Source organism: Schistocerca piceifrons, chromosome X, assembly GCF_021461385.2.
Source record: "Schistocerca piceifrons isolate TAMUIC-IGC-003096 chromosome X, iqSchPice1.1, whole genome shotgun sequence".
Taxonomy (NCBI): Eukaryota; Metazoa; Arthropoda; class Insecta; order Orthoptera; family Acrididae; genus Schistocerca; species Schistocerca piceifrons.
The window spans coordinates 667270916-667296953 of NC_060149.1; the positions used below are offsets into that span (position 1 = coordinate 667270916).

Sequence of the window (26038 nt, forward strand, 5' to 3'; positions counted from 1 at the left end):
ATTGGCAGGACACTTAGAAAATGTAACAGATCTACTAAGGAGACTGCCTACACTATGCTTGTCCGTCCTGTTTTAAAATACTGCTGCGCGGTGTGGGATCCTTACCAGATAGCACTGATAGAGTACATCGAAGAAGTTCAAAGAAAGGCAGCATGTTCTGTATTATCGCAAAATATGGGAGAGAGTGTCACAGGAATGATACAGGATTTGGGCTGGACATCATTAAAAGAAAGGCGTTTTTCGTTGCGATGGAATCTTCTCACTAAATTCCAACCACCAACTTTCTCCTCCGAATGCGAAAATATTTTGTTGACACCGACCTACATAGGGAGAAACGATCACCATGATAAAATAAGGTAAATCAGAGCTCGTACGGGAAGCTATAGGTGTTCGTTCTCCCACGCGCTATACAAGATTGGAATAACAGAGAATTGTGAAGGTGGTTCGATGAACGCTCTGCCAGGCACTTAAATGTGATTTGCAGAGTATCGATGTAGATGTAGGTACAATGTGAAGCAAATACTAATGACACACCCCAATAAGACACCTGGCATGGTGGCTGATAGGAGTAGCTGAATCAACAAAAGTCACAAGACTGTGTAAGACATTTGACCAATATTTACTTTTTTTGTTCGCTACCAACCTTAAACTTAGCCCAGTATATAATACAGTGTACACTGGTACTGTTGTCACTATTCTGTGTTGTCTTCACTGTGCTCACAAATTAATTTTGTAGCTCCCTGTCAGCTTGTTGCCTCTATCAAATCAGTTGCAATTTTCAGTTTAATAACTACCATTTGACAGAATGTTTATTTTTGCATGACAGAAGGATCAGTCTTAAGAAACTTGTCACTCAATTCATACCTGGTTAGACATTGTCTTATTGTACCACAACCTTTTCGTTCCCATTGTTGATAATTTTTGGGATTTGATTGTTACCTACTTGAATCCGTACAATATTTTCAAGTGATGGTTCTGCTTCATGATTCAGTGCGTTGGCCATTTTAGGTATTATAATCGACAAGCAGATATCTGTGAAGTTTTGAAAGAATACTGAAATCCACACACTGTGCTCTGACTGCAGATGGGGAACACAATCATGGTTCAAGAGAGAGAAATATGGAAAACACAATAACACCGATTACATCCTGTTCTTGTGGTCATAATTCAAAGTCATCACAGAGTATAAACACTTTCAAGCAGTAAGTAGCATTTCCCCCCACCTTACATGATGGATGGCCCTGGAGCACAGAAAGATACTCTTGAAGGTGGGGCTATGACAAGAGAGATGACAGTTCATACAACAACATTAGGGTAGTTCTCTGTAGGCTGCTGTTATCAAAACCAACATTGAGATTTTGAGACGCATCAACTTACTCCAATTATTCCTTGACCCTTCTGCACTGAATTCATTTGGAGTTCATTAACATTGATTCCAGAACAAGTTTTTGCTTAGAAATTGATATATCAGACCTGTTTTTCTACACGTCATTTTTTGCCCCAAAAATGCTTCAGAAAATAGTTCCATTAATCTCTTAACTGTAAAAGTAAACCAAAATGTCTTAAAATTTATCAACATTCATTTGCCTTAAATTGCTTTTTTTGGTGTTCTTGTGTTTTGTGAAGGTATTTGTCAAGAGTAAGTGAAAGGACAATGATAAACACTTAAGAAGATGGGTACATCAGATATCTAATGAAAAGAGACAGAACCAAATTGAGAAAAAAGAAAGTTATTGCACAACTTAACTAAAAGAATGGATCAGTTGATAGGACATATCTTGATGTGTCGAGGGATTGTCAATTCGTTAATGGAGGGAAGTATGGAGGGTAAAAATTGTAGAGGGAGACCAGTGCTTGAAAACAGTAATTAGACTCAACTGGTTGCTGGTTGCAGTAGATATGCAAAGATGAAGAGGCTTGTACATGATAAACTAGCATGGACATCTGCATCAAACCAGTCTTCAGACTGAACACCGTAACAATGTGTAAAGAAATTAATGAGTTTTGTAGAGAGCTTTCTCCTTCTCACTTCCATAAGTTGAATGACCAAAATATGTGTAAAGGTCTCAGCATTGAATGAGTATTTTATTTTAATTTTATTTTCAAATACATTTATGTGTAGAATTTTTGTCACGAATGAATTATACATAACTTATTGAATTTCATATTCACATCACTCTTGGCTCTCCACAGCTGCCATTACTGCCTCAGATGTTTCTTTTCTCAAATAAATGGTGATAGATTCTGAACATTAACATCAATTCTCCTTTCAACTGTTGATTGAACAAAGCCTGGCCATCTTATTCAATAATAATGATCTTCAGAGCTGTGTACCCATATTTTTTGGAGAAAAATGTTCAGCAGACAATAAAGTTAACACAAGAACTTTTGAACAATATCACTGAGGAGTTATCAATCTGCAATCTTGTTGAAATGATGATCATTTCTAAAATATGTCTTTTGAAAATCTTCTGTCATGCAGGCATAGATTCCCCCCCCCCCCCCCCCCCCCCCCCGAATTCCCCTTCTTTGAGGTATGTCAGATCAATCACTTAAAGATGCTTGTGCTCTCTTTTTCTCCCAATAGTTCTTCATTCTATCTGATCTCTTCTTTCTTTCCTCCTCTTATATCTGAATCAGTTTCCTGGTGTTGATCTTAACTTGGAACCTCTTAGTTTTGTCTTTGGTCATGGTCTTGACTGTACTATTCTTTAATACATTGACTGCCATGGTATAGTTGGGTTACCGACTCCTTGGGGCCATTTACTTTTTTTTCAATATCCTGCTTTGGTTTGCTCCAAGTTACATATGATTCAAATGGCCCCAGAGTAAAGGTACCAGGTGTGTCATTTGCTATGTCGCTAATAATTTTAGGTTTGTACTCCCGTCAATTTTTCATTCCACAGCATTATTTGTGTACAGTTCCAGTATTGCTTTCCTGCATTGTTGCTACATTCTTTATTCAGTGTTGTTTGCTCTGTAACAAAGTGATATCATGGCAGAAGAAAAGTCTCGTAGAAGTTATGAAGGTGAACAAAGGTATGTACAGCAGCTTTTAGATGAAGTTATGGACATAAGTGATGAAGATTCTGTGTCTTTATTTGGTGATAGCTCAGACGAGTTTTTACCGGAGGAGACCGGAAGCGAAACCGGAAGTTCTGATGATGGAATCACATCAGCGAAGGTAGGAAGAAGAGTTTTATGTCTACATTCAGTCAAGGAACCAGACTTCACAGCTGTAAAAACCAGGCAACAAAGCACCTCAAACCGTGTTAGTGCCGTAACTACTGCAGTTGATTCAGGTTCGGTTGAAGTAAGTTTAATATCAGAAAGTTCTGAAGATGAAGATGACACACTTAAAACAAATTCTAATGAGATTGCCTGGGGGTCAGTTGTGGGTAACAATATGAAAAACTTTACATTTATTCATTCCAGTTCTGGTGTAAATGCTTCTGTTGCACTAACTCTCAAAGGCAAGACACCATACGATTTCTTCAAATATTTTGTAACTGATGAAATTGTAGAATATGGGACTCAACAAACTAATTTGTATGCAAAACAAGTCTTAAAAAGCCATTCGCGACTGAAAAAGTGGACTGATGTCAGAAAAACTGAAATTGAACAATTTTTAGGATTTATGCTATGGATGTCACTAAATGTAAAACCGAGGATTCCAAATTAATGGTCAAGAAATATGCTCTATCACAACAATGTAAAAAATGTTATGTTATGCAATAATTTTGAACTGCTTTTACGTATGTGGCATTTTTCCGATAACAACCAGTGCCCACCAGGAAACCGCTTATTCAAAATTCAACCCCTTATTGATAAATTACTGCAGAGATTTCAAAGTGCAGTTGTGCCGGAGAAAGAAGTTTGCAGTGACGAAACACTTGTGCCATTTCGAGGAAGACCAAGTTTCATTCAGTATATAAAGAATAAGCGCCATAAATTTGGAATTAAATTGTTCAAACTTTGTCTAAAGGGTGGCTACACCTGGAATATGAAAGTTTCTTGTGGGAAGAATGCGAATCCTAGTGTTCCTCTTGCCACTTCTGTTGTTATTGGATTACTAAATTAGGGCAGAATCTTATATACAGACAATTTTTGCACAAGTGTTCATCTAGCACACCAGCTTCTTGAACAATCAACACATTTCATTAGTACCCTAAGATCAAACAGAAAACTGAATCCTCAAGATGTTGTACAGGCAAAGCTGAAGAAGGGGGAACAAAAAGCAAAGTACCACAGGTGTAATAGTACTGAAATGGAAAGATAAGAGGGATGTTCTGATGCTGAGTACTGTTCATGGAGAAAAAGAAGCAGAAGTTCAAACCAGGAAGGGCACAAAGAAAAAACCAGCAATGATAATTGATTATAATCCGTCAGTCTTTTGTAGATCTTTCTGACCAAATGAAGTTGTACTCACATTGTCTAAGGCAGGGTGTGAAATGGTACAGGAAGCTTGCAGTTGAATTGTTGACAGGGTGAGCACTGGTAAATGCTCATGTGATTTACCAATACATCAACAAAAAGATCTCAATCACAGAATTCAGAGAGACATCTCACCAAAGCCACCACGTTACCTGCAGATTCTGGACTTGTGAACATGGGAGCAGCCGGACGTAGGTGTACAGTGTGCTCCGAAAAAATGAAGAATGAATTTGGACGAGAGAAAGCTGTCAAGAAATGCAAACAAACTGCATGGAAATGTAAGAATTGTGACTCATATTTTTGTGTAGAGTGTTTTTCATCAAGCACAGTGCATACAGGTGTTAGAAAAACAAAGTGGAATGACCCAAATTTTTCAGTTTCATTGTTGTTGCAATTAGAGTTCAAGAATGTCAATAAAACTGTATGTGATTTGCAATCTTCTGTGTAAGTAATATGTCAAACTAAATAATAAATAAATAATAAAAGGAAGAAAAGTCCAATACGGCTGAGCCTTGTGAGTTATATATAACTCACGAATTCAAATGTTGATAACTACTCTTGAGCTCTTGAAAACCGTAGGCCACGAACACGATTTTTTTACTGGGGCCATAACCCACTATAACACAAAGTCACAGCACATTCCTGTGAGTTACAACAGTACCACGGAGCTTTAAATGGAAAAATATCCGTGAGTTGTATTTACTTCACGTGGCCCACAGAGAACACTTCCTGTGAGTTATATTTAACTCACGTGGCAGTCAATGTGTTAACATGACTTTGGTAATCTGGAGTTCCCTCAAATCCTTTTCCACTTCCTTAAAGCAATTGGGTTAAGTCTTTTTTTTGTAAAAGAAGTCAAAGATTTGTTTAATTAGTCTGTCGGGATTCATTCAGAGTTTGTGTCCATAGAAATCAATCGTCCTTTTCCTCTTGGTTTCCGAAAGTCTCTCATACTTTGTGTAGAGGGCTTCATTTCTGTAGGAATTTTGGAATTTGGGACCCATGATCTATCTCAAAATTTTCCTCTCCTTGATCCCCAATTTCTCCATTTGCCCTTTCCTCGCCATGACTAGTGTCCCTGCTGCATAGAGTGCTTCTGGCTTAATTACTGTGTTATAATGCCTTATTTTGGTGTTCCAACACGGCTTTCGTATTGTATGTATTTTTTGGGTTTCTGGAGACGTAGTTCCATTTTGACGCTTCTTGCTTCCATTGCTTTCCCTTCAAGGTTGTTCCATTAAATCCATTCCCCTAGGTACTTGAAACTCCTAACCACCTCTATTTTTTGAGCTCCTACATTAATTCTGTTAGAAGTATGTAGTATATTCGTCTTAATCTTCGTATTTTCATAAGAAATCTTAAATCCTATCTTCCCTGCCTGCTCTTGTAACTCGGCAATTTCTTCTTGAGCTTCCTCCCATGTTTCCGCGAGTAGCGCCATGTCGTCAGCAAATGCCAAACACGTAATCATGATTCCTTTGCTTTTTGTTCCAAGTCTTATTCCCCCTCTCGTTCATGCATTCCATTCCCCCTCAACTTTTTTGAGTGCACAGTTAAGCAGCAGGAGAGGGAGACCATCCTCTTGTCAGACCCATGTTCTGATCGCAAAAGGTTCAGATAGTTCACCCATGAATCTGACTTTTGAGGACGTATTCTTGAGAGTCTCCTTGATGATGATTAGAGTTTTACCGTCGAAACTAAACTACTCCAAAATAATGAACAACGGCCTTATGTCTATGGAATCGCAAGCTTTTTGGAAGTCTACAATAGTCACTATATACAGTTTCGCCCTCTGCTCCTGTATGCTAAAATGTTTCTGACGCTTAAGATCTGTTCAGGGCAGGAGTTTCCTTTTCTAAATCCTGCTTGATACTCCCAAATTTGGCAGTCCAACTGAGATTCTGCTCTTTCTAGTAAAGTTCTGGACAATGTGTCGTAGGCCACATCCAACAGGGAAATCCCTCTATGGTTGTTGGGATAAGATTTAGGACCTTTTTTGTGAAGAGGGTGTATCAGGGCCATTTTCTATTCCTATGGAATGATGCCTTTCTTCCATATATCCTCAAAAAGTTTCTGGAGTAAGACAATTGCATTTTTGCTAGCCTACTTCCATAATGCAGCTGTTATCTGATTTTCCCCTGATGCCTTGAAATTTTCATATAATTTAGTATTGCTTGGATCTCATTTACAGATGGGGGCTTAGAGTCTGAGTTGGGGATGTCTTCGGTCCACCATCGAACACCATATTTGGGTGTGGTTCCTCACAGTTTAGAAATGCCTTGAAGTATTGTGCTAGTATCTTACAGTTGCCCCTATTACTATACACCATGTTCCCTTTTTTGTCCTGAAGTTGGAGTGTTGGGAGGTCATATCTGTTTAGCTTCTCCCTGAAGATCCGATAATAGCTTCTCATGTTGTTCTGAGCAAAGTCGTCATTTATCTTCCTGAGCAGTTGGTCTTCTTGCGTCGTCTTAACTTTCTTGATCTCCTTGGACACCATCTTTCTAGTTTCCACAAAGTGCTGCCGGGCACTCTTGTCCTTTTTGGGTTTGCCAGATGTGCCAAGCCTTCTTCCTCAGATGAAGTAGTCTATCACACTCATCATTCCACCACCTGTGCTTCTTCATCCTGGTAACGGGACCAAGCTTCTCTGCCTTCTCTGCTCTTCTCCATCTGCTTTCAGTCCTGGTCTTCTAGGTCACTGGTTAACTTGCCCCATTCGTGTTTCTTCTCCTTTATTTTCTCTGGATCATATGTCCTTTGTGCAAGGTTTTTTCTATGAAAGTTACTCTGGGGAATGATTTTCAGTTTCACATTAGATAGGTAGTGGTCAGAGTCAAGGTTGGCCCCTGTGAGAACCCTAACATTTTGGATTTCTTTATGAAATTTCCGCGCTGTCACAACATGATGTAACTGAAATTCTCCCAGGAGAGAGTTAGGTGAAATTCATGTCTTCTGCTTTCTTGGCAGTTTCTTAAGGCTAGTTGTCTTCAGGACCAAACTGTGCACCTGGCATAATTCGATGAGCCTGATACCATTTTGGTTCATCCTGTTACGTGCCGCGTATCTCTCCACTATATGTCCGAACCTTTTCTCCCTCCCCACTTTGGCATTAAAATCCCCAAGGATGATGACGTTACGTTTTTTGGGGATCTTTTGGATCGTGTCATCTAGTTTGTCCCAGAATAGTTCCACCTTCTCCTTATTCTTTTTGTTGTCAATGTTTATAGGGGGGGGGGGGGGGGGGTGAACATTTACAACGGTATATACTTTGTTGGTCGACTTAAACATGAGCATGGATAGCCTTTCGGAGGTAGGCTCAAAGGTGATAATGGAGCCTAATACTTTCTTGTCAATTATGAAACCTGTCCCAAGGTGAGGAACATTTTTCATAATTCTTGTCCCCCGTCTTCCCCTTAAGTATCTTGAATCCTCCCTATTCAAAGCTGTCCTCATCCAAGAACCTGGTCTCTTACACAGCTGTAATAATGATTCTATTTTCATTTAATGTGTCTCTTAGAGTCTTAAGTTTCACCACTTTCAAAAGTGAATTTGCATTAAAAGTTGCTAAGTAGTTTGCTTTCCTGTATTTTATTTTGTTTGAGGTTCCAAGATGCTCAGATTCATCTTTGCAGGACGTTGCAGACTGCCAAGAATCTGAATGTCTGCTTGCAAACACGTGCGGTGGGTTGACCACCTGGGGCAATTAGTTTCACATCACACTTTTCCATGATTGATAATTTCTTTGAGTTCAGAGAGTGACTTCTATAGCCACCTTTTTTTAGGACAGAGGTTGTTAATCCCAGAGGATTATTCACAGCTGCCCCTTACATGGAGACAGACGGTGACCAAAGGCTGCCCAATTTGAGAACAGTCGCTTTTGGATTTTGATTTGATTTTTAATTCATGGTTAACTCCACTAGGCTCTTCCACTCTCTCCGCCATTGGGAATCAGATTCCTCTTCCACCATCGAGACCGTTGACCAGGTTTCACTCAGTAACCCTAAGCAGGGGCTGTTTCAGGGTGCTACCATCCGGAGCAAGATGGACCCAGGTTTTATTAACGAGTTGCCACTCCTCCCCCCTCCCCCCTCCTCCATCCTCATCACTTGGGAGATGAGGCCCCGGGCTTGGGACCAGCAGAGATTATTACATGAAATTTCTGGAGAACTATTGGTCATTGGTAACTTGCTGCCTAGATATCTCTGCACAGTCTTTCCTGGCCATCTTCAGGTATATACTGGTGAAAATACCAAGGCTCCTTTATTAAAGGCCCCTCCATTGCATATATGGTGTAAACTTGAAGTTGTTGCAGATTTTACTTGAACATATGTGCTTCTGCTGTAAGTCTGTGTGTTGCTACAAGTACCTTTCACAGTGAAAGCTTGAGAGGGTTCCAGGTGGTGTCTTGACTGGAAATCACCATTCCAAATGATCAGCTGCTCAAGCAGTTGTATTTCCTCGGATTCCTTTATGATGGAGACCCATTCGGTGTATGGGCCACAAGTTTTCTTTCATGATAGTTCATTGAATTACCAACAGAAATACAGTGTTTGGCAATAGCAGATTTGTTGGCCTGGAGATGAGAATGTTGCTGTGGTGCTCTACAGTTGTGCGCTTGAAATGGGATGGGGGTTGGGGGTGGGGGGCGAGAGAGAGAGAGAGAGAGAGAGAGAGAGAGAGAGAGAGAGAGAGAGAGGGGGGGGGGGGGTTACACTAGGATGGAATATTATAAACTTCGCTTTATGCATCATGTAACTTTTCTTTGACCAAACCCAGAATTAGAGAGGAAGATTATAGTTAATTTCTTTAATTTACAGAACCAGGAAGCACTGGTTAACCATGTACAACAAGCATTAGATGAAGCTCTAAATTTGGCAGTTGTTGATGGAGATACTACAGGCCTGAAAAAGCATGAGGAAGAGGAAATATGTGGCAGTCCATTGCTGAGGAAAAAAGAAAGAAGCACAGAGAAGTTGACAGATGACCAAATATATGAAGAATTGAGAAGACTATGTCACCCTGGTGATCCATGTAGAAGATTTGATCGAAGCAAGGAACTAGGAGCAGGGTAAGAAACTAAATGTTTATCTATATGCCATACTTTTTACTTTGTATTTATCTACTTGCATTTTATCAGTTTCAGTATGTTTTGAAGTAAATGTTGACATACATCTAACAAATATTGATGTTCAGATTCTTCTGGGTTAATGTTCACAATAAGTATGGCAGAAATTTTATATTAGAAAATTTCTTTCCGTTATTGAACAACAGTGTATACAGCAGTTTATGGAAAAAAATGATGTTCTAAATTTTCAATTTCATATTGTCATGTTTTTTTGACTAGTTTCAGAACTGTAATTGTGTCTTGACAATACAAATTGAAATGTATGGAAATTGTCATTTTGTAATATGTGGGTGTGGAATATGGGAAGAAATTCAGAGAAAAGCTGTGCTCAAATGTCACAGCAAAATGCCAAAAAGGATGTACAACGATAGATATCTAAGAATTTATGAGATGGTGTCAAGCGATGTGCTTCTATTATCCCCACCCACACCAACACTGTATTAGCACCAGATAAGATATTGTGTTGTTATGTGCTTTTATCCCTCCATCTCTTGTCATCTTTTGTTTTTTCAGTATTTTTGTGAGGGAATCTAGTGATAGTTCTGGCTGTAGTCCTACCTTTCCATCTTATTTTTCAATGGGGCAATCTACTTTTCTTTCTTATCGTGAGTGAGAAATTTGTTCACTTCCTATATTACATTACAGCCTTAAGAGTCCATTGGTTAAATCTAGCGTGCAGTTATGTCATTTTATAGTGGTTATGTAGTTTGTTCATGTTTCTCTGGAACAGTAGCATTATGTAACACAATTTTTCTGTTCACAGTGCTTCTGGTACTGTTTTCATTGCCTACGATACAGAAACAAAGAAGAAAATTGCAGTCAAAGACATTGATTTATCAAAACAACCCAGAAAAGAACTTATTCTGAATGAAATCAAAGTTATGAAAGAGTTTAATCATGAAAATCTCGTTAATTTTCTAGATGCATATCTTGTTAGGAATGATCATTTGTGGGTGAGTATTGCATTTATAACATATATTGGAAATCCTGTTATCATTATAAAAATAGAATAGCACTTATTGTTTTAATACTGATAGAAAAAAGATGTAACACATCCATAATTCTGAATGATGGGGAAAAATATGGCTGATGTGCGGGTTTCTGGGATTAATTTTGGTGCAGTTATTATAGGGTCAATAAAAATCTAACTGTTGTCCAGTGTAAGTTCTGTTTCTCCTACTGCATAGTTAGTATCCAAACTTACAGTTTTTTTTATTGTTCTGTAGGTGGATCATACTGTGAAACTTCTAATAATTTATTTATTTATTTCATCTAAGGATCATCTCACGATGATACAGGAGTTGTCATGGTAATACACTGTAGCTCAGAGTATAGATACACACAGTATACTTAACTATGCTCTATAAGGATAGGGCAGATGGTTGGCCATTGTCTCAATGAAAGGAACCATCCCTGCATTTGTCTGATGCTTTCTAGGAAAATCACCAAAAACTCAAATCAGGGAGGCCGAACAAAACTAACTCCATCATCCTGAATACCCAAATACGAGGTCAGTGCTTTATCAGCTGCACCACATCATTCAGTTGGTCCCTGTTATACAGTGTTTTTTGGTTTACACATAAATATCTTCTGATAACTAATAATATAAAAAAAATAGTTTTGCTCTTAATTTTTGCATGCACCAAGGATGCCTGCTGATGAAGTCTGGGTCATGAATGTACTGCTATGCCACTTGCGATAACTCTAGGCTGTTTGAATAACCAATTGCTGGGCCACCAACAATATACCTCATGTTTCCTTTCTTCCTCCCCTCTTTTCACCTTGGGGGAAAAAACTCACAGTAATGTCACTGTAAAGATTTATTAGTGTGTGTGTGTGTGTGTGTGTGTGTGTGTGTGTGTGTGTGTGTGTGTGTGTTTGTTTTTTTTCCCCCATATTCCCTTCATATCATACTTTATATTTCAACAAAGCTGGGCAAGATGGGGTGATACACTAGACTTGTATTAGAGGATGGCAGTTGAAATTGTGGCCCAACCATCTATATTTAAGTTCTCACTGGTTTTCCTAATTTTATTTAGGCAAGTATTGATTGGGATGTCCTTTGAAAAGGACATTTCCGATTTTCTTTCCTATCCTTTCTTAATCCGATATTGTGTTCAGTCTCTAATGACCACTATCATTGTTGGGATATTAAATCTGATCGTCCTTTTCTTTCCTGAAATTACTGTGCACTAACATTTGCACTGTGTGTTAACACTTCAGAGACCGGTGTTATGAGGACCGTCAGTTTCTACACTGGTGTCCAAAATGAAAGCAGTAAACTACTATTTCCCTGCCCTGTGTCTAATTCCTGATATAAGCATAGAAACAGTCAACAGATGTTGTTACAATCATGTTCTGCATGGAAGATGGTATTCTGATCCATGGACAGCCACGCCAGCAATGACATGAGGGGACGTATCAAGTAGGGTATCATCGCCTGTAAATGGTTATGTTCAGCTATTTGAACACCATTTGCAGCCATTTATGGACTTCATGTTCCCAACAATGATGGAGGGGTTCGGGGGTTAGAATAGGCCCGCGGTATTCCTGCCTGTCGTAAGAGGCGACTAAAGGGAGTCTCAAACATTTCGGCCTTATGTGATGGTCCCCTGTTGGGTTTGACCTCCATATCTCAAAATTTTTCCAAAGAGCGAGCCGATTGGGGAAGGGCGCCTTACTTGGTGCATTGTGTCCATCTTGCGTTGAGAACTTTCGCCAGCTTATTCGTCGTTGCATTGCAGTCCTTCCCGCTCTACATCTCTTGGGCATGGATACGCTCCTGCGTGCCCTTTCTGCCAAGCAATGTGCAGGGCCACTTTCTGCACTGACGGCGACCATGGACCACATGTCAGCTAACATCCAGCACGGTAGCTAGTCCGTTGTGGTGGGGCCGCCATGTACCCTCTTGGTTGTAGCCCCCTGACAACACAGGGATCGCTCTACTGATGCCTGTGCCATTAACTCCCCACGTATGCCAAGGAGTAGCTGCCCATCTCCCTGGGGCATCGGGACTCCCGGCAATGGCCATCCTGCCAGGTGGCCTTTGCTGTGGCTGGGTGGCACCCGTGGGGAGGGCCCTTGGTCGGAGTAGGTGGCATCAGGGCGGATGACCTGCAATGAAGAGTGGTACATCATCTCTCGCTGGCGGCCAGCCGTCAGCAGTCTCTAAGCGTTCCAAAGCTCACTTTAAGGCTAATGTGTATGACCCCAAATCGTTCCCCTCCCTGGCCACACCATGGGAGAAACGAAAGGCAATGAATGACAGTGACGTGTATTCGCCCAGGTATCTCGTCTGTACCAGAGGTGATGGTGACTCGTTTCTATCTGTGAAGCCTCAGTTCTTTGTAGAGCATTTAGAGGACAAGTTTGGGGAGGTGGAGGGCTTGCCCAAAATGCGCTCTGGGTCAGTTTTGATAAAAACGGCATCCTCTGCCCAGTCACGCAGATTACTTGCTTGTGACAAGTTGGGGGATGTTCACGTTACCATCACCCCACATAAGAGTTTAAATATGGTCCAGGGTATTATTTTCCATCGGGACCTACTTTTGCAGTCTGATGACGAGCTGCGCGCCAATTTAGAGCGTCGTGGTGTACATTTCGTCCGGCACGTTCGTCGGGGTCCGAGGGACAATCAGGTAGCTACCGGTGCCTTCATCTTGGCCTTCGAAGGTGATACATTACCAGAGAAGGTCAAGGTGATGGTCTACCAATGTGACGTCAAACCTTACATCCCTCCCCCGATGCAGTGCTTTAAGTGCTGGAAGTTCGGTCATATGTCCTCTCGCTGTACTTCTAGCCTCACAGGTCGAGATTGTGGACGCCCATCTCATCCCGATACTCCATGTGCCCCGCCTCCCATCTGTGTCAACTGCGGGGAGCACCATTCACCTTGTTCGCCAGACTGCAGAATCTTCCAGAAAGAACGCAAGATCATGGAATATAAGACCCTGGACCGACTGACCTACACTGAGGCTAAGTGGAAATTTGAACGGCTACATCCCGTTCGCATGATGTCATCGTATGCCTCCACTGTCACTCCTGCTCCACCTCCTTCAGCTGCAAGTCATACCGTCAGCTCTCGGAGTCAGATGACCTCACCTGCCCCCTTGACGATGGGGGCCCCTTCTCTCGCTGTTGCTCCCACACCATCTACCTCGGGAGCAGCACCCACTACACCACTGGGGACACCAGTCCCCACTTGTAAGCCGGAGAAGCGTAAGTCTTCTTCGGCTACTCTTGCTCGGAAGGGATCCCTTGGGTCACTCCCTTCCCAGGTTCCTACCCGCGGCACAGCAGACACCAACTAGTGGCTGCCGACGCCACAGGTCGCTGGTCGACGGACTTCGCGATCCTCTTCGGTCCCGGAGACTGACTCCAATAAGCCCTCTCAACACCGGCGACCAAAGGAACAGCGAGAGAAACCGACTTTGAAGACCCATAAGACCAAGACCCCTGCGGTGGCATCTACTCCACTGCTCCCTAAAAGCTCTGCGTCTGACGATGAGGTGGAGATCCTTGCGTCCGCTGAGGACCTCGATCTCGCCGGTCCCTCAGACGCAATGGATAGCACTTGAACGGGTGCTCCATCAGAGGCAGCAGGTGACCCAGCGGCGTAATCTGCCTTCCCAGTCCCGTCTCGACTTTCTCCGCCATGGACAATACCGTCCTCCAGTGGAACTGCAGCGGTTTCTTCCACCATCTAGCTGAGCTCCGCAAACTTATCAGCCTTCACCCTTTCTTCTGCATTGCTCTTCAGGAAACTTGGTTTCCAGCAATGCGAACCCCCGCCCTCCGTGGCTATCGGGGTTATTATAAGAACCGGGCAGCATATGAAAGGGTGTCTGGTGGCGTCTGCCTCTATGTCCTTCACTCTCTGCACAGCGAGTCTGTCCCTCTCCACACACCTTTAGAGGCTGTCGCTGTACGCGTGTGGACGCCACAGGCTGTTACTGTCTGCAGTCTTTACCTTCCACCGGATGGTGATGTCTCGTCGCATGTCCTGGCTGCGCTGATAGCCCAATTGCCGCCACCTTTTTTGCTATTGGGTGACTTCAACGCCCATAACCCTCTGTGGGGTGGGTCAGTGGAAACAGGTCGAGGCACCACCATTGAGCATTTATTGTCGCATCTCAATCTCTCGGTTTTCAATGATGGTGCCTTCACACACTTCAGTGTGGCGCATGGCACATACTCTGCCATTGACCTTTCAATCTGTAGTCCTAGCCTCTTACCGTCTGTCCAATGGAGTATGCATGACGACCTATGTGGTAGTGACAACTTTCCGATCTTTCTGTCACTAACACAGCATCACTCTTCTGGGCGCCCTAGCAGATGGGCTATGAATAAGGCTGACTGGCACTTGTTCTCCTCCACTGCCGCTTTTGAGCCTCTCTCTACTGATGACATTGATGCGGTGGTTCAATCGGTCACCACCGGCATTGTTGCTGCCGCCGAATCTGCCATTCCCCGTTCCTCTGGGTCCCCTCGTCGGCGGACTGTGTCTTAGTGGTCGCCTGAGATCGCTGCAGCGATTAAAGATCGCTGGCGGGTGCTACAGCGTCACAAGCGACATCCCTGCATTGAACACCTCATCACCTTCAAACGACTGCGAGCGCGGGCCCGCCGCCTTATCCGTCAAAGCAAGCAGGAGTGCTGGGAGCGGTATGTGTCCACCATTGGCCTCCATGTCTCTCCATCGCAGGTCTGGGCCAAGATCCAATGCCTCTATGGCTATCGGACCCCTGTTGGCGTCCCTGCGGTCTCACTGAATGGAGAAGTTTGTACCGACTCGGCGTCATTTGCAAACCGCTTAGCAGAGCATTTTGCTATGAGTTCCGCTTCTGCAAATTACCCCCAGACCTTCCGCTCCATTAAAGAGCGGATGGCATGTCGGAGCCTTTCTTTTCGCACACACACTTCTGAATCCTACAATGCTCCATTCAGTGAGTGGGAATTTCACAGTGCCCTTGCCGCTTGCCCTGATACCGCTCCCGGGCCAGATAGCATCCACTGTCAGATGCTGAAACACCTTTCAGTGGACTGCAAGCGACGCCTCCTCGACCTGTACAACCGTCTCTGGGTCGAGGGTGAGTTTCCGTCGCAATGGCGGGAGAGCATTGTCATCCCCGTTTTGAAACCGGGCAAGAGCCCTTTGGAGGTGGACAGCTACCGCCCCATTAGCCTCACCAACGTTCTTTGCAAGCTTCTCGAACGGATGGTGAGCCGACGCTTGAATTGGTTACTGGAGTCTCGGGGCCTTCTGGCTCCGTCTCAGGGTGGGTTCTGTAAAGGCCGCTCTTTCGCCGACAATCTGGTGAGCCTGGAGTCGGCCATCCGTACTGCCTTTGCCCACCGTCAGCACCTGGTCGCTGTCTTTTTCGACATGCAGAAGGCGTACGATATGACATGGCGTCATCACATCCTTTCCACGCTTCATGGATGGGGTCTTCGGGGCCCTCTGCCGATCTTTATCAGAAATTTTCTGTCGTATCGTACCTTCCGCGTGCAAGTCGCGGCCTCATATAGTTCCAGGAGACCGGTGTGCCACAGGGTTCTGTTTTAAGTGTCTGCCTGTTTTTAATAGCCATTAACGGGCTCGCTGCGGCCGTGGGAAATTCTGTCTCCGCTTCCCTGTATGCTGACGACTTCTGCCTTTACTACAGCTCTAATGGCATTGTAGCTGTTGAACGTCAGCTACAGGGCGCTATCCGCAAGGCGCAGTGTTGGGCTGTAGCTCATGGGTTCCAGTTTTCGGCAGCCAAGACCTGCGTTATGTATTTCTGCCGGCGACGTACTGTCCACCCGAAGCTGCGGCTTTATCTTGCTGGCGAACTTCTTTCAGCGGTGGACTCACACAGGGGTGGTTTTCGATGCCCGGTTGACTTGGCTGCCTCATATCCGGCAGCTTAAACAGGCGTGTTGGCGGCATCTTAACGCTCTGAGATGCTTGAGCCACACCCGCTGGGGCGCCAACCGATCTACCCTGTTGCGGCTCTACCAGGCGTTAATCCAGTCCCGTCTGGATTTTGGGAGCCTGGCTTATGGCTCAGCATCCCCATCTGCGTTGCGGGTGCTGGACCCCATTCTCCACAGCGGGATACGCCTTGCCACTGGTGCTTTCCGCACCAGCCCTGTGGACAGCATACTAGTGGAGGCAGGTGTCCCTCCACTGCGGTTACGACGCCAACAATTACTGGCTGCTTATGCTGCCCATGTTTTTAGCTTGCCCGGGCATCCAAATTACCGTGTCCTGTTCCCGCAGTCAGTCGTCCATCTGCCAGACCGTCGGCCCCGGTCGGGTTGTTCGATCGCCGTACGCGTCAAGGAGCTTCTCTCCGGGCTTGGGTTTTTCCCTGTTCCACCTCCTTTCCGGGTACCTCTGCGTACACCCCCGTGGTGTGTTCCTCGCCCTTGCCTTCGGTTCGACTTGGCACAGGGCTCAAAGGACTCAGTCCCTCCAGAGGCCTTCCGCCGCTGCCTTTATTCCACCCTGGCCACGTATCAGGGTTCTGGAATTGTCTACACTGACGGTTTGATGGTTGCTGGTCGTGTCGGGTATGCGCTCACTCTAGGGGACCATTCTGAACAACGTTCCTTGCCGGATGGCTGCAGTGTTTACACTGCTGAGCTGGTCGCCATCTTTCGTGCCCTAGAGTATATCTGCTCCTGCTCAGGTGAGTCCTTCGTTATCTGTAGCGATTCCCTGAGCGGTTTACGAGCTCTCGACCAGTGTTTTCCTCGTTCTCGTCTGGTGATGGCTATCCATGAATCCCTGCATACTCTTGCGCGTTGCGGCCGCTCTCTGGTCTTCGTGTGGACCCCGGGCCATGTTGGGATACGTGGCAATGAGAATGTTGACCGCCTGGCGAAAGAGGCCACTAGTAAATCATCTCTGGAGATTGGCCTCCCGGAGACTGATTTGCGGGCAGTCTTACGCCGCGAAGTTCTTTCGGTTTGGGACGCTGAATGGCGCAATCTGCCCACGCCCAACAAACTCCGTCCAATCAAGGCGATGACGACTGTGTGGCGGTCGTCCATTCGGGTCTCCCGCCAGGAGTCTGTGGTCCTCTGCCGGCTGCGCATTGGGCACACTCGGCTTACGCACGGCCACTTATTGCGCCATGAGGACACACCCCTATGTCGCTGCGGCTCCGTTTTATCTGTCGTCCATATTTTATTGGAGTGTCCGCTTTTCTCTGTGCTCAGGCAGTCGTTCGCACTGCCTGACACGCTCCCTGCCCTTTTAACAGATGACTCTGCTACGGCTGACTTAGTTTTACGTTTTATTCGGGCAGGGGTTTTTTATCATTTAATCTAAGTGTTTCTGTTTTATCTTATTGTTTTGTGTTGATTCTGGCCTTTGGCCTCCGGTTTTAAACTGATTTTTTAATGTGTTTTAAGTGGTTGGCTTTTCCTTTTTTATTTCTATGGTCGGCCAACCACCGTCACACTCTGTGTGCTTTTAGTTCGTTTTGTCTGGTCTTTGTCTCAGTTTCTCTTGTTCTGTGTCGTCTGTGCTCTATTTTGTTAATCGTTTTTTATTCTCTGTGGGTGTTTTTAGTACTTGGAAAAAGGGACCGATGACCGTAGCAGTCTGGTCCCTTTACTCCCACAAACCAACCAACCAATGATGGAATTGTAATGATAAAGCGCCATGTAACCAGGCCTAACTGTTCTCATGATTGGTTTGTATAACATTCTGGACAATTTGAGTGAATGATTTGAATACCCAGATCACTCGACACTTTTGCAGGGTAGTCCCACATCCACAGTTGATGTGTAAACAGTGCAGTATGGCATAGAAAAGATGCCCACAGACCTTTGCAGTGGAAGGCCATAGGAAGAATGGAAGGAGGGGGTTCACAAACAGACGTGGCTTGATAGTGTAATGTGAATCGTTCTGTTGTTTCTCAGATGAGGCAACAGTTTATAGAGACCGAAACTGTATTCCAGAGACAAGGACAGGGCCGATCCCGTGTGACATCAGAACAAGTGGACTATTATATTGCTGTAAGGGCATGACGGTATCGCCTTAATACTGCACTGCAACTGCTATCTGACCTCACAGCATCCCCTGGATGTTTTGTATTGAGGCAAATGGTGTACAGAAGGCTTCCGCGGAGTGGCCTTTGTTGGAGATCTGTTGTCTGTTTACCTCTGGCATCTTCACAGGAGGGAACGTGTAGAGTGGAGCTGTAAACATGCCACCTGGATGCTTGAACTGTGGGCAAATCTTCTTTTCATAGGTGAGTCCCGATTTGGCCTGGAGTGTGGTTCTCGACTGATTCACATCTGGAGGGCATGTGGAACAAGATTTTAGGACCCAAACATTGTGGAAAGAGACAGATATCGAGGAGGTCCCTAATGATGTGGGCAGGGATTATGTTGGCCACTCGAACACCTCTTCGTGAAATTGTATGGGTGAATCAGCAAGATTTAACTGCTGTCAAGTTCTGTCAGGAGATCGTGGGATCTCATGCGCGGTTGTTGCGAGATGCTGTGGGCCCAGTCTTTGTACTGGTGGACGATAATGCTCGACCTCATAGAGCAAGTGTGGCTGATGTTTTTGGAAGATGTTCCAGGCATGGTGTGGCTTGCTCGCTGTTCAGATTTTAATCTTGTAGAGCATGTGTGCACACTGGACTCGCATTCGGGAGGACGACGGTTCAATCCCGTGTCCGGCCATCCTGATTTAGATTTTCCGTGATTTCCCTAAACCGCTCCAGGCAAATGCCGGAATGGTTCCTTTGAAAGGGCACGGCCGACTTCCTTCCCCGTCCTTCCCTAATCCGATGAGACCGATGACCTCGCCGTCTGGTCTTCTCCCCCAAACAATCCAATTCAGAGCATGTGTGGGATGCATTAGAGAGGCAGGTTGCATCTTATCAGGCATCCATCAACCATTCCCCAAGACTTAAGACCATCTCTGCAAGAAGAATGGGTGTTACTGTCTCAACATGAGATTGATGACATCGTTCACAGCACATCCATTCAATGTCACGCCTGTATTGGTGTCAGAGGTGGTCACACGCCATACTGAGCACATTAACCAGTTGTCAGAATATGTGTGCAAATCCGTTAAGTTGGAAAAAAAAATGAAGGAAAATTTTTGTCTGCCGTTATGCATGTTGCAGTTGATTATGTTCTGTATTCTTTACATTGTTTCTACTTTACTATCCCCTGTTTATACTGTTTGGTGGAAAAATAAATGCAGCCTTGAAAAATTTCTGTTTGTTGCTTCAGTTATGGACAGTAGTGTATTTGTACTGAACGTGTACATCTTGGAGACCAATTCAAGTTTTAATTTCTACTTTTTTCCCTTCCTAAGGGCATGTCATCAAACTGAGAAGAGACCTGTATATGATCGGGGTGCTGAAAATGATGAGCGCGATGGGGCTGTGTTCCAGTATCACTGCTAAATCTTGATTCTATCGATCATCCATTAAATGTGACAGATGATTCAAAAATTTTTTCTGTTTGTGGGTGCTATAAGTCCCATTGTGAAAGACATCAAATGCAATGTAAATGGTTTAGCATATAGAGTTGTAGGTAAAATCAGCTCATGGCTTACAGAGAACAGACTGTCCTTAACTGCAACAAAAGATAGTGCATACAGTCTCTGGCATGGAAATTTCATTAAAACACTTCTGTTTCAGAGGATGGGCTAATAATCAGTGAAGTTAACTGTTTTAAATTCTCAGGGGTAAGGATATTATTACATAATGTATCAGGAGCTGATGATGGTGCTATAAGCCTCTGAAACTAGCCGTGCAAGAAAAGATAAATTATTTAAAACTGAAGCAGATTTTTAATTCAGTTAATAAGTCTTGACATAAGATCTGAAAAATACATGTAAGATAAGACAAGGGGGGGGGGGGGGGGGGGGTATATACTTAGCATCCTGATCAGCAGACCCTCTGCCATTGTTATAACATTTCGTTAAGTTCAAAGTTGAAGTAATTGTAAATGTAGTACACAGTTAACTATTAAGAAATGATGTGGGATGAGTTAACAGGTTCATAGCTCAAAGAAAAGCATACTGAGCTCGAGTTGCAGCAAAGCAAGCTATGTTACTGAAATGGGGAGTGAACAGAAAATGGAAATATCTAAGCTGAGAAAAATAAGTGTATCGGGTAATGAAAAATTGTTAAGGGATGAAAAGATGACGAGTTACTATCATGAAGAAATATTATTCAGAAATTCAAACTTGGGGCTAATCTGTAACTTACTTTGAAGTAAAAATCATTGTTTACATAATTCCAAGAGATATTAGTAAATCATATCACAGATAGTAATAGCAACTCTGGGAATGTGAATTTCAGTTCTTCCTCTCCACAGACAACTATTCTGCTACTAGAAAACAAATTTAGTGCACAGAACCACATGAGTTAGAGATAACTGCACCCATTTCAACTTAGTTGTACAATGAGTACAATGGCTTTATAAATAGTTAGAATGATCTTGTCCTAATGTCTTACATAGACAGCAATGTGTCAGTTTGATAAAATGCAAAATGTACTAAGAAACATTTCACAGTGTAGAGCTTCAGGTGGACAACTAAGAATCTGCTCCCATAGTTCAGACCTGGTCATATACAGTGAAAAGAGAAAATCTAGCCCTTGGCAGCACTTTTGAGATACCTGTTTTCAGTTAGAGATTAATACATAATTTAGTGGAATAAAGACAAACAAGACAGTCAACATTGCACTATTAGATATCTAGATTATATGGTAGTTTCAAGGAAGTAACTCTGTGTCATTGAGGTTTCCCAATAAAGTTGACCTTGTCCATTGGTCCCTGTTTAACAACATTGTGTGAATCTGCAATTCATACACTCAGCTGTTAAAAGACATGGGATAACTCCTAATATCGTGTAGAACTCCCTTTTGCCCAGCTTAATGCAGCAACTCGAGTGGCATGGACTCTGCAAGTCTTTGGAAGTCCCATGCAGAAATACTGAGCCATGCTGCCTCTGAAGCCGTCCATAATTGCGAAAGTGTTGCTGGTGCAAGATTTTGTGCATGAACTGACCTCTCGATTATGTCCTGTAAATGTTTGATGGGATCCATGTTGGGTGATCTGGGTGTTCAAATCATTCACTCAAATTGTCCAGAATGTTCTAAAAACCAATCGTGAGAGCAGTTGTGGCCTGGTTTCATGGCGCATTATCATTACAATTCCATCATTGTTTGAGAATATGAAGTTCATGATTGGCTACAAATGGTGTTCAAATAGCTGAACATAACCATTTTCAGGCAATGAGCAGTTCTGTTGGACCAGAGGAACCAGTCCATTCCATGTAAGCACAACCCACACCATTATGGAGCCACCTCCAGCTTGCACAGTGCCTTGTTAGCAACTTAGGTCCATGGCTTTGTGAGATTTGCACCACAAATCAGGACTCATCTGACCAGGCTTACAGTTTCCCAGTCCTTTAGGGACAATCGGATATGGTCACGAGCCCAAGAGAGGCACTGCAGGTATTGTTGTGCTGTTAGCAAAGGCACTCGCATCAGTCATCTGCTGCCATAGCCCATTAATGCCAAATTTCGCTCCACTGTCCTAACAGGTATGTTTGCTGAATGCCCCACATTGATTTCTGCTGTTATTTTATGCAGTGTTGCATGTCTGTTAGCACTGTTTCCATAAGTGAAGATTGTTAAAAGTATGGTGACTATGAGTGAAGAGCTCCTGCAGACAAAATATGGTGAATGTCCCCATCTGTCACTAGATAATTGAAAAATATTGGTTCATGAATGAGTTTGAAGGATGAAGATATGTATACATTTAGTGGAAATTTGTTTGAAACTGAAATAAAAGGGCCTGTCTACAAATTTTTTCTAGTATCTCCTGTGTTTTATTTCTTTGGATAAATCTGTGCATTTTAATGTGATTAACAAAATTTCTTACAGTAAGGTTGTATTTTATCTTGTTACAGACACATTATTTGCCCATTATCGTTGTGAAAGTGAAACTATTTGGTGGATGAGGTTGAGGGAAAAGGGTGGAGGGGTAGACTGAAATGGAAGAAGACATTCATTGACTGTGTAACCTGGCATACAAATACTAGCTGGCAGAACAAAATAAAAAATGAAGATTACAAACTGAAAGCATTTTTCAGCACACAAAATAACATGAAAGTATGAGGCATAAATTGGACTAAGAGTGATAGGGATGTTAGATAGAAACAGAATACATAAAGATTTGAGGATCTAAGTATAATATGAGTGGTAGAAGTTTTTGTCAGCATTGAAATGAATGAGAAAAAGTTCCTCCATGCCATATTTTGACTTGGACTCAACACTGATGTGTGTGCAAAGCTTACACAGTCACAGAAAATGTTATTGCTGATTCACCTCTGTTATTGCTGTGTATATTTCAAGTGTAAAATTAAGCACAAAAAAGAAATATTGTAAAGTTACTATATGTGTGTGAGTTGAAAATCTTTTAATAGTCACATTAAGTTTTATTTTGGAATTTTAATTTCCTGATTTGATGATAGATTTTACACAGAAAATAATCTATGTAAAGTGGTATTTTAGTTTTAGTACTTGTTGATACTGAAATTCGGAATTTTGTTATAAAATTTCACTTTCTCTTGCTTTTTTGTGGATGCAGCTTATTCTCACCAGAGTGGGGAATCTATAAGGTAAATTTTTGTATTGTTCCTACAGCTTTTTCGTTGCTTCCTGGTGTGTTTCTCACCTACTAATGCATGATTTAATCTGTTCTAAATCAAAATACATAAAAAGTAACATCAGAAACTTATTTGATGATTTTTTTGAAAGTAGTGTTTTCTTCAAAACCTGTGAGTTCTCACCTGCTGGAAAATTTCTTCATTTTACAATGAATTTTAATATTATAATATTAATTGAAGTGTGTGATGATATGGTTAATCTACACTTGGTACAAGGTATGCTACTGTAACAGTGAAACCGTTTTGTTGTTAAACTTTTATAATCATGCATATTCCTGGCATGTGCCCTGTCTTATTACCACAACTTATTTTGATTTTGGTGTGTGTGTGTGTGTGTGTGTGTGTGTGTGTGTGTGTGTGTGTGTGTGTGTGTTTTACGAAGGTCAACAGGAAAGCTTTCAAGTAATACTTTAATTTTAAAGGTGTGTTTTCTTTCTTTTTCTTTAGTAGGTTTTTCTTCTTTTATATATTTGCCACCACTACAACTCTGTACTTACATGTCCTTTGAGCTAATTGTCCAGTATTTCCATAGAGTGTTGAACATACTCATCTCATCCTTGTGAACTTTGAATGTCCTCTTAGCTGGGTATCATTATTCTTTTAACTTATTATGGAAGTGAATGATCAATGTGAAATCTTGTGAAATGAGAAAGCTAGACTTCACACGTATCAGCCATTTATTTAATTCAGTATACCACTTAAATTGCAACTACAAATACTGTAACCAGTCACATTTATTTTTCTCCTCACTATGTGTTTTAAAGGATTACACCTCTAGCATCAGGTGCATTTGTGTAAATTAATATGACATAGGCAAATTGTATGTACAAAATTTGTGGGCAAGTTGTGAGACTGTCTGATAGTATAAGGGGATAAAATATTAGTAAATGGTTCAAAGTTACATGAATGCTTTGATAGCATAGGTAACCTTTCAGTGCTTACTGGTTGCTTTTTTTAGTCATATTTACGTTACACACACTTTCTGTAAACTGAACTAAGCAAAGATTGTATGTTAGGAGCTAACAAGTGTAAAAAAAAAAAAAAGAAAATGTATATAATAATTATGCTTCAAACAGAGGTGAATTTTATGTAACTTCCTTTGCATTCACTTATTACTATTATTATTATTATTATTATTATTCTCTCTCGTGTGTGTGTGTGTGTGTGTGTGTGTGTGTGTGTGTGTGTGTGTTTTTGAGTTTGTGTTTGTTTTGGGGAGGGATAATGCATGTACTTATGCTCACATTATTTAAATATTGATGTGACAATATTAATAATTTTAGGTGATCATGGAGTTACTTGATGGTGGTCCTCTTACTGATGTAGTAACAGAGACTGTTATGAAAGAAGGTCAGATAGCAGCCGTTTGCAGGGAAGTTCTTAAGGCTGTAAGCTTTCTTCATGGGAAGGTGAGTGTTTGACATTACACTCAAATTTTTAAGTGCAGTAAGCTGACTATCTTGTTGTTGTGGTTTTCAGTCCAGAGACTGGTTGGATGCAGCTCTCCATGCTACTCTATCCTGTGCAAGCTTCATATCTCCAAGTAACTACTGCAACCTACATCCTTCTGAATCTGCTTAGTATATTCATCATCTCTTGGTCTCCCTCTATGATTTTTACCCTCCATACTTCCCTCCAGTACTAATTGGTGATCTCTTGATGCTTCAGAATGTGCACTACCAACCTATCCATTCTTCTAATCAAGTTGTGCCACAAATTCTTCTTCTACCCACTTCTATTCAGTACCTCCTCATTAGTCACGTGATCTACCCATCTAATCTTCAGCATTCTTCTGTAGCACCACATTTTGAAAGCTTCTGTTCTCTTCTTATCTAAACTATTTATTGTCCATGTTTCACATCCATACATGGCTACACCCCAGACAAATACTTTCAGAAAGGACTTCCTGACACTTAAATCTATACTCGATGCTAACAAATTTCTCTTCTTCAGAAACACTTTCCTTGTCATAGCCAGTCTACATTTTATATCCTTTTTCCTTCAACGATCATCAGTTATTTTGCTCCCCAAATAGCAAAACTGATGCACTACTTCAAGTGTCTCATTTCCTAATCTAACTCCCTCAGCATCACCTGGTTTAATTCAACTACATTCCGTTATCCTCGTTTTACTCTTGTTGATGCTCATCTTTCATCCTCCTTTCAAGACACTGTTCATTCTGTTCAACTGCTCTCCCAACTCCTTTGCCGTCTCGGACAGAATTACAAAACTGGCAAACTGACTATCTTATTATTGTAACAATATTTTGGACAATGTTTTAAAATATAACAACTGGAATCCAAAACTAGTAAGAATGTGTCTTTGGTAGAAAGAAAAGGGTTTGTTTGTTGTAGATTCAGAAGCTTTAAAAATAGCCCTGTATGCTTGGAAATATACAGATATTGTCAGAGATTGGTTATCACAAGTTGGTGCACATTTCAGCCCTCATTGGTCCATGCAGTTAAACTGTATCCAGTGTCTTGGAAATGTAGAAATGTAATTGAATGTCCGCAATACAGAAGTGAACAGGCTTTGTCTTACAGTTGGGAGTTCCAGAATCATAAAACGGAAGAGGGTTATTTTAACACACTGTGAATCACTCATTTCCACCTTCAGCAGGCAATTCTATTATTTCTAGAATCTATTTCTATCACCATTGCTGTTCAGCATATGCACAGAAACTTGGAATTTGTGGCACATAAGTCACATTAGTCCCATCTCTGACAAATCTCCGTTATGCCTGTTTTGTTTGGTATCTGAGGAACATTGGGAAGATG

General features: G+C 42.3%; 1 protein-coding gene across 2 annotated transcripts in view; it reads left to right on the forward strand.

Annotated features, from left to right (window-relative positions):
* Positions 1–26038, forward strand: part of LOC124721878 (serine/threonine-protein kinase Pak) — a 134638-nt gene that overhangs the window by 88521 nt on the left and 20079 nt on the right. For both annotated transcript variants that reach the window (XM_047247025.1, XM_047247024.1), the window contains exons 5-7: positions 9255–9505; positions 10326–10515; positions 24545–24670. In XM_047247025.1, the coding sequence (XP_047102981.1) occupies positions 9255–9505; positions 10326–10515; positions 24545–24670 (567 nt within the window). The remainder of the gene's footprint in view (positions 1–9254; positions 9506–10325; positions 10516–24544; positions 24671–26038) is intronic.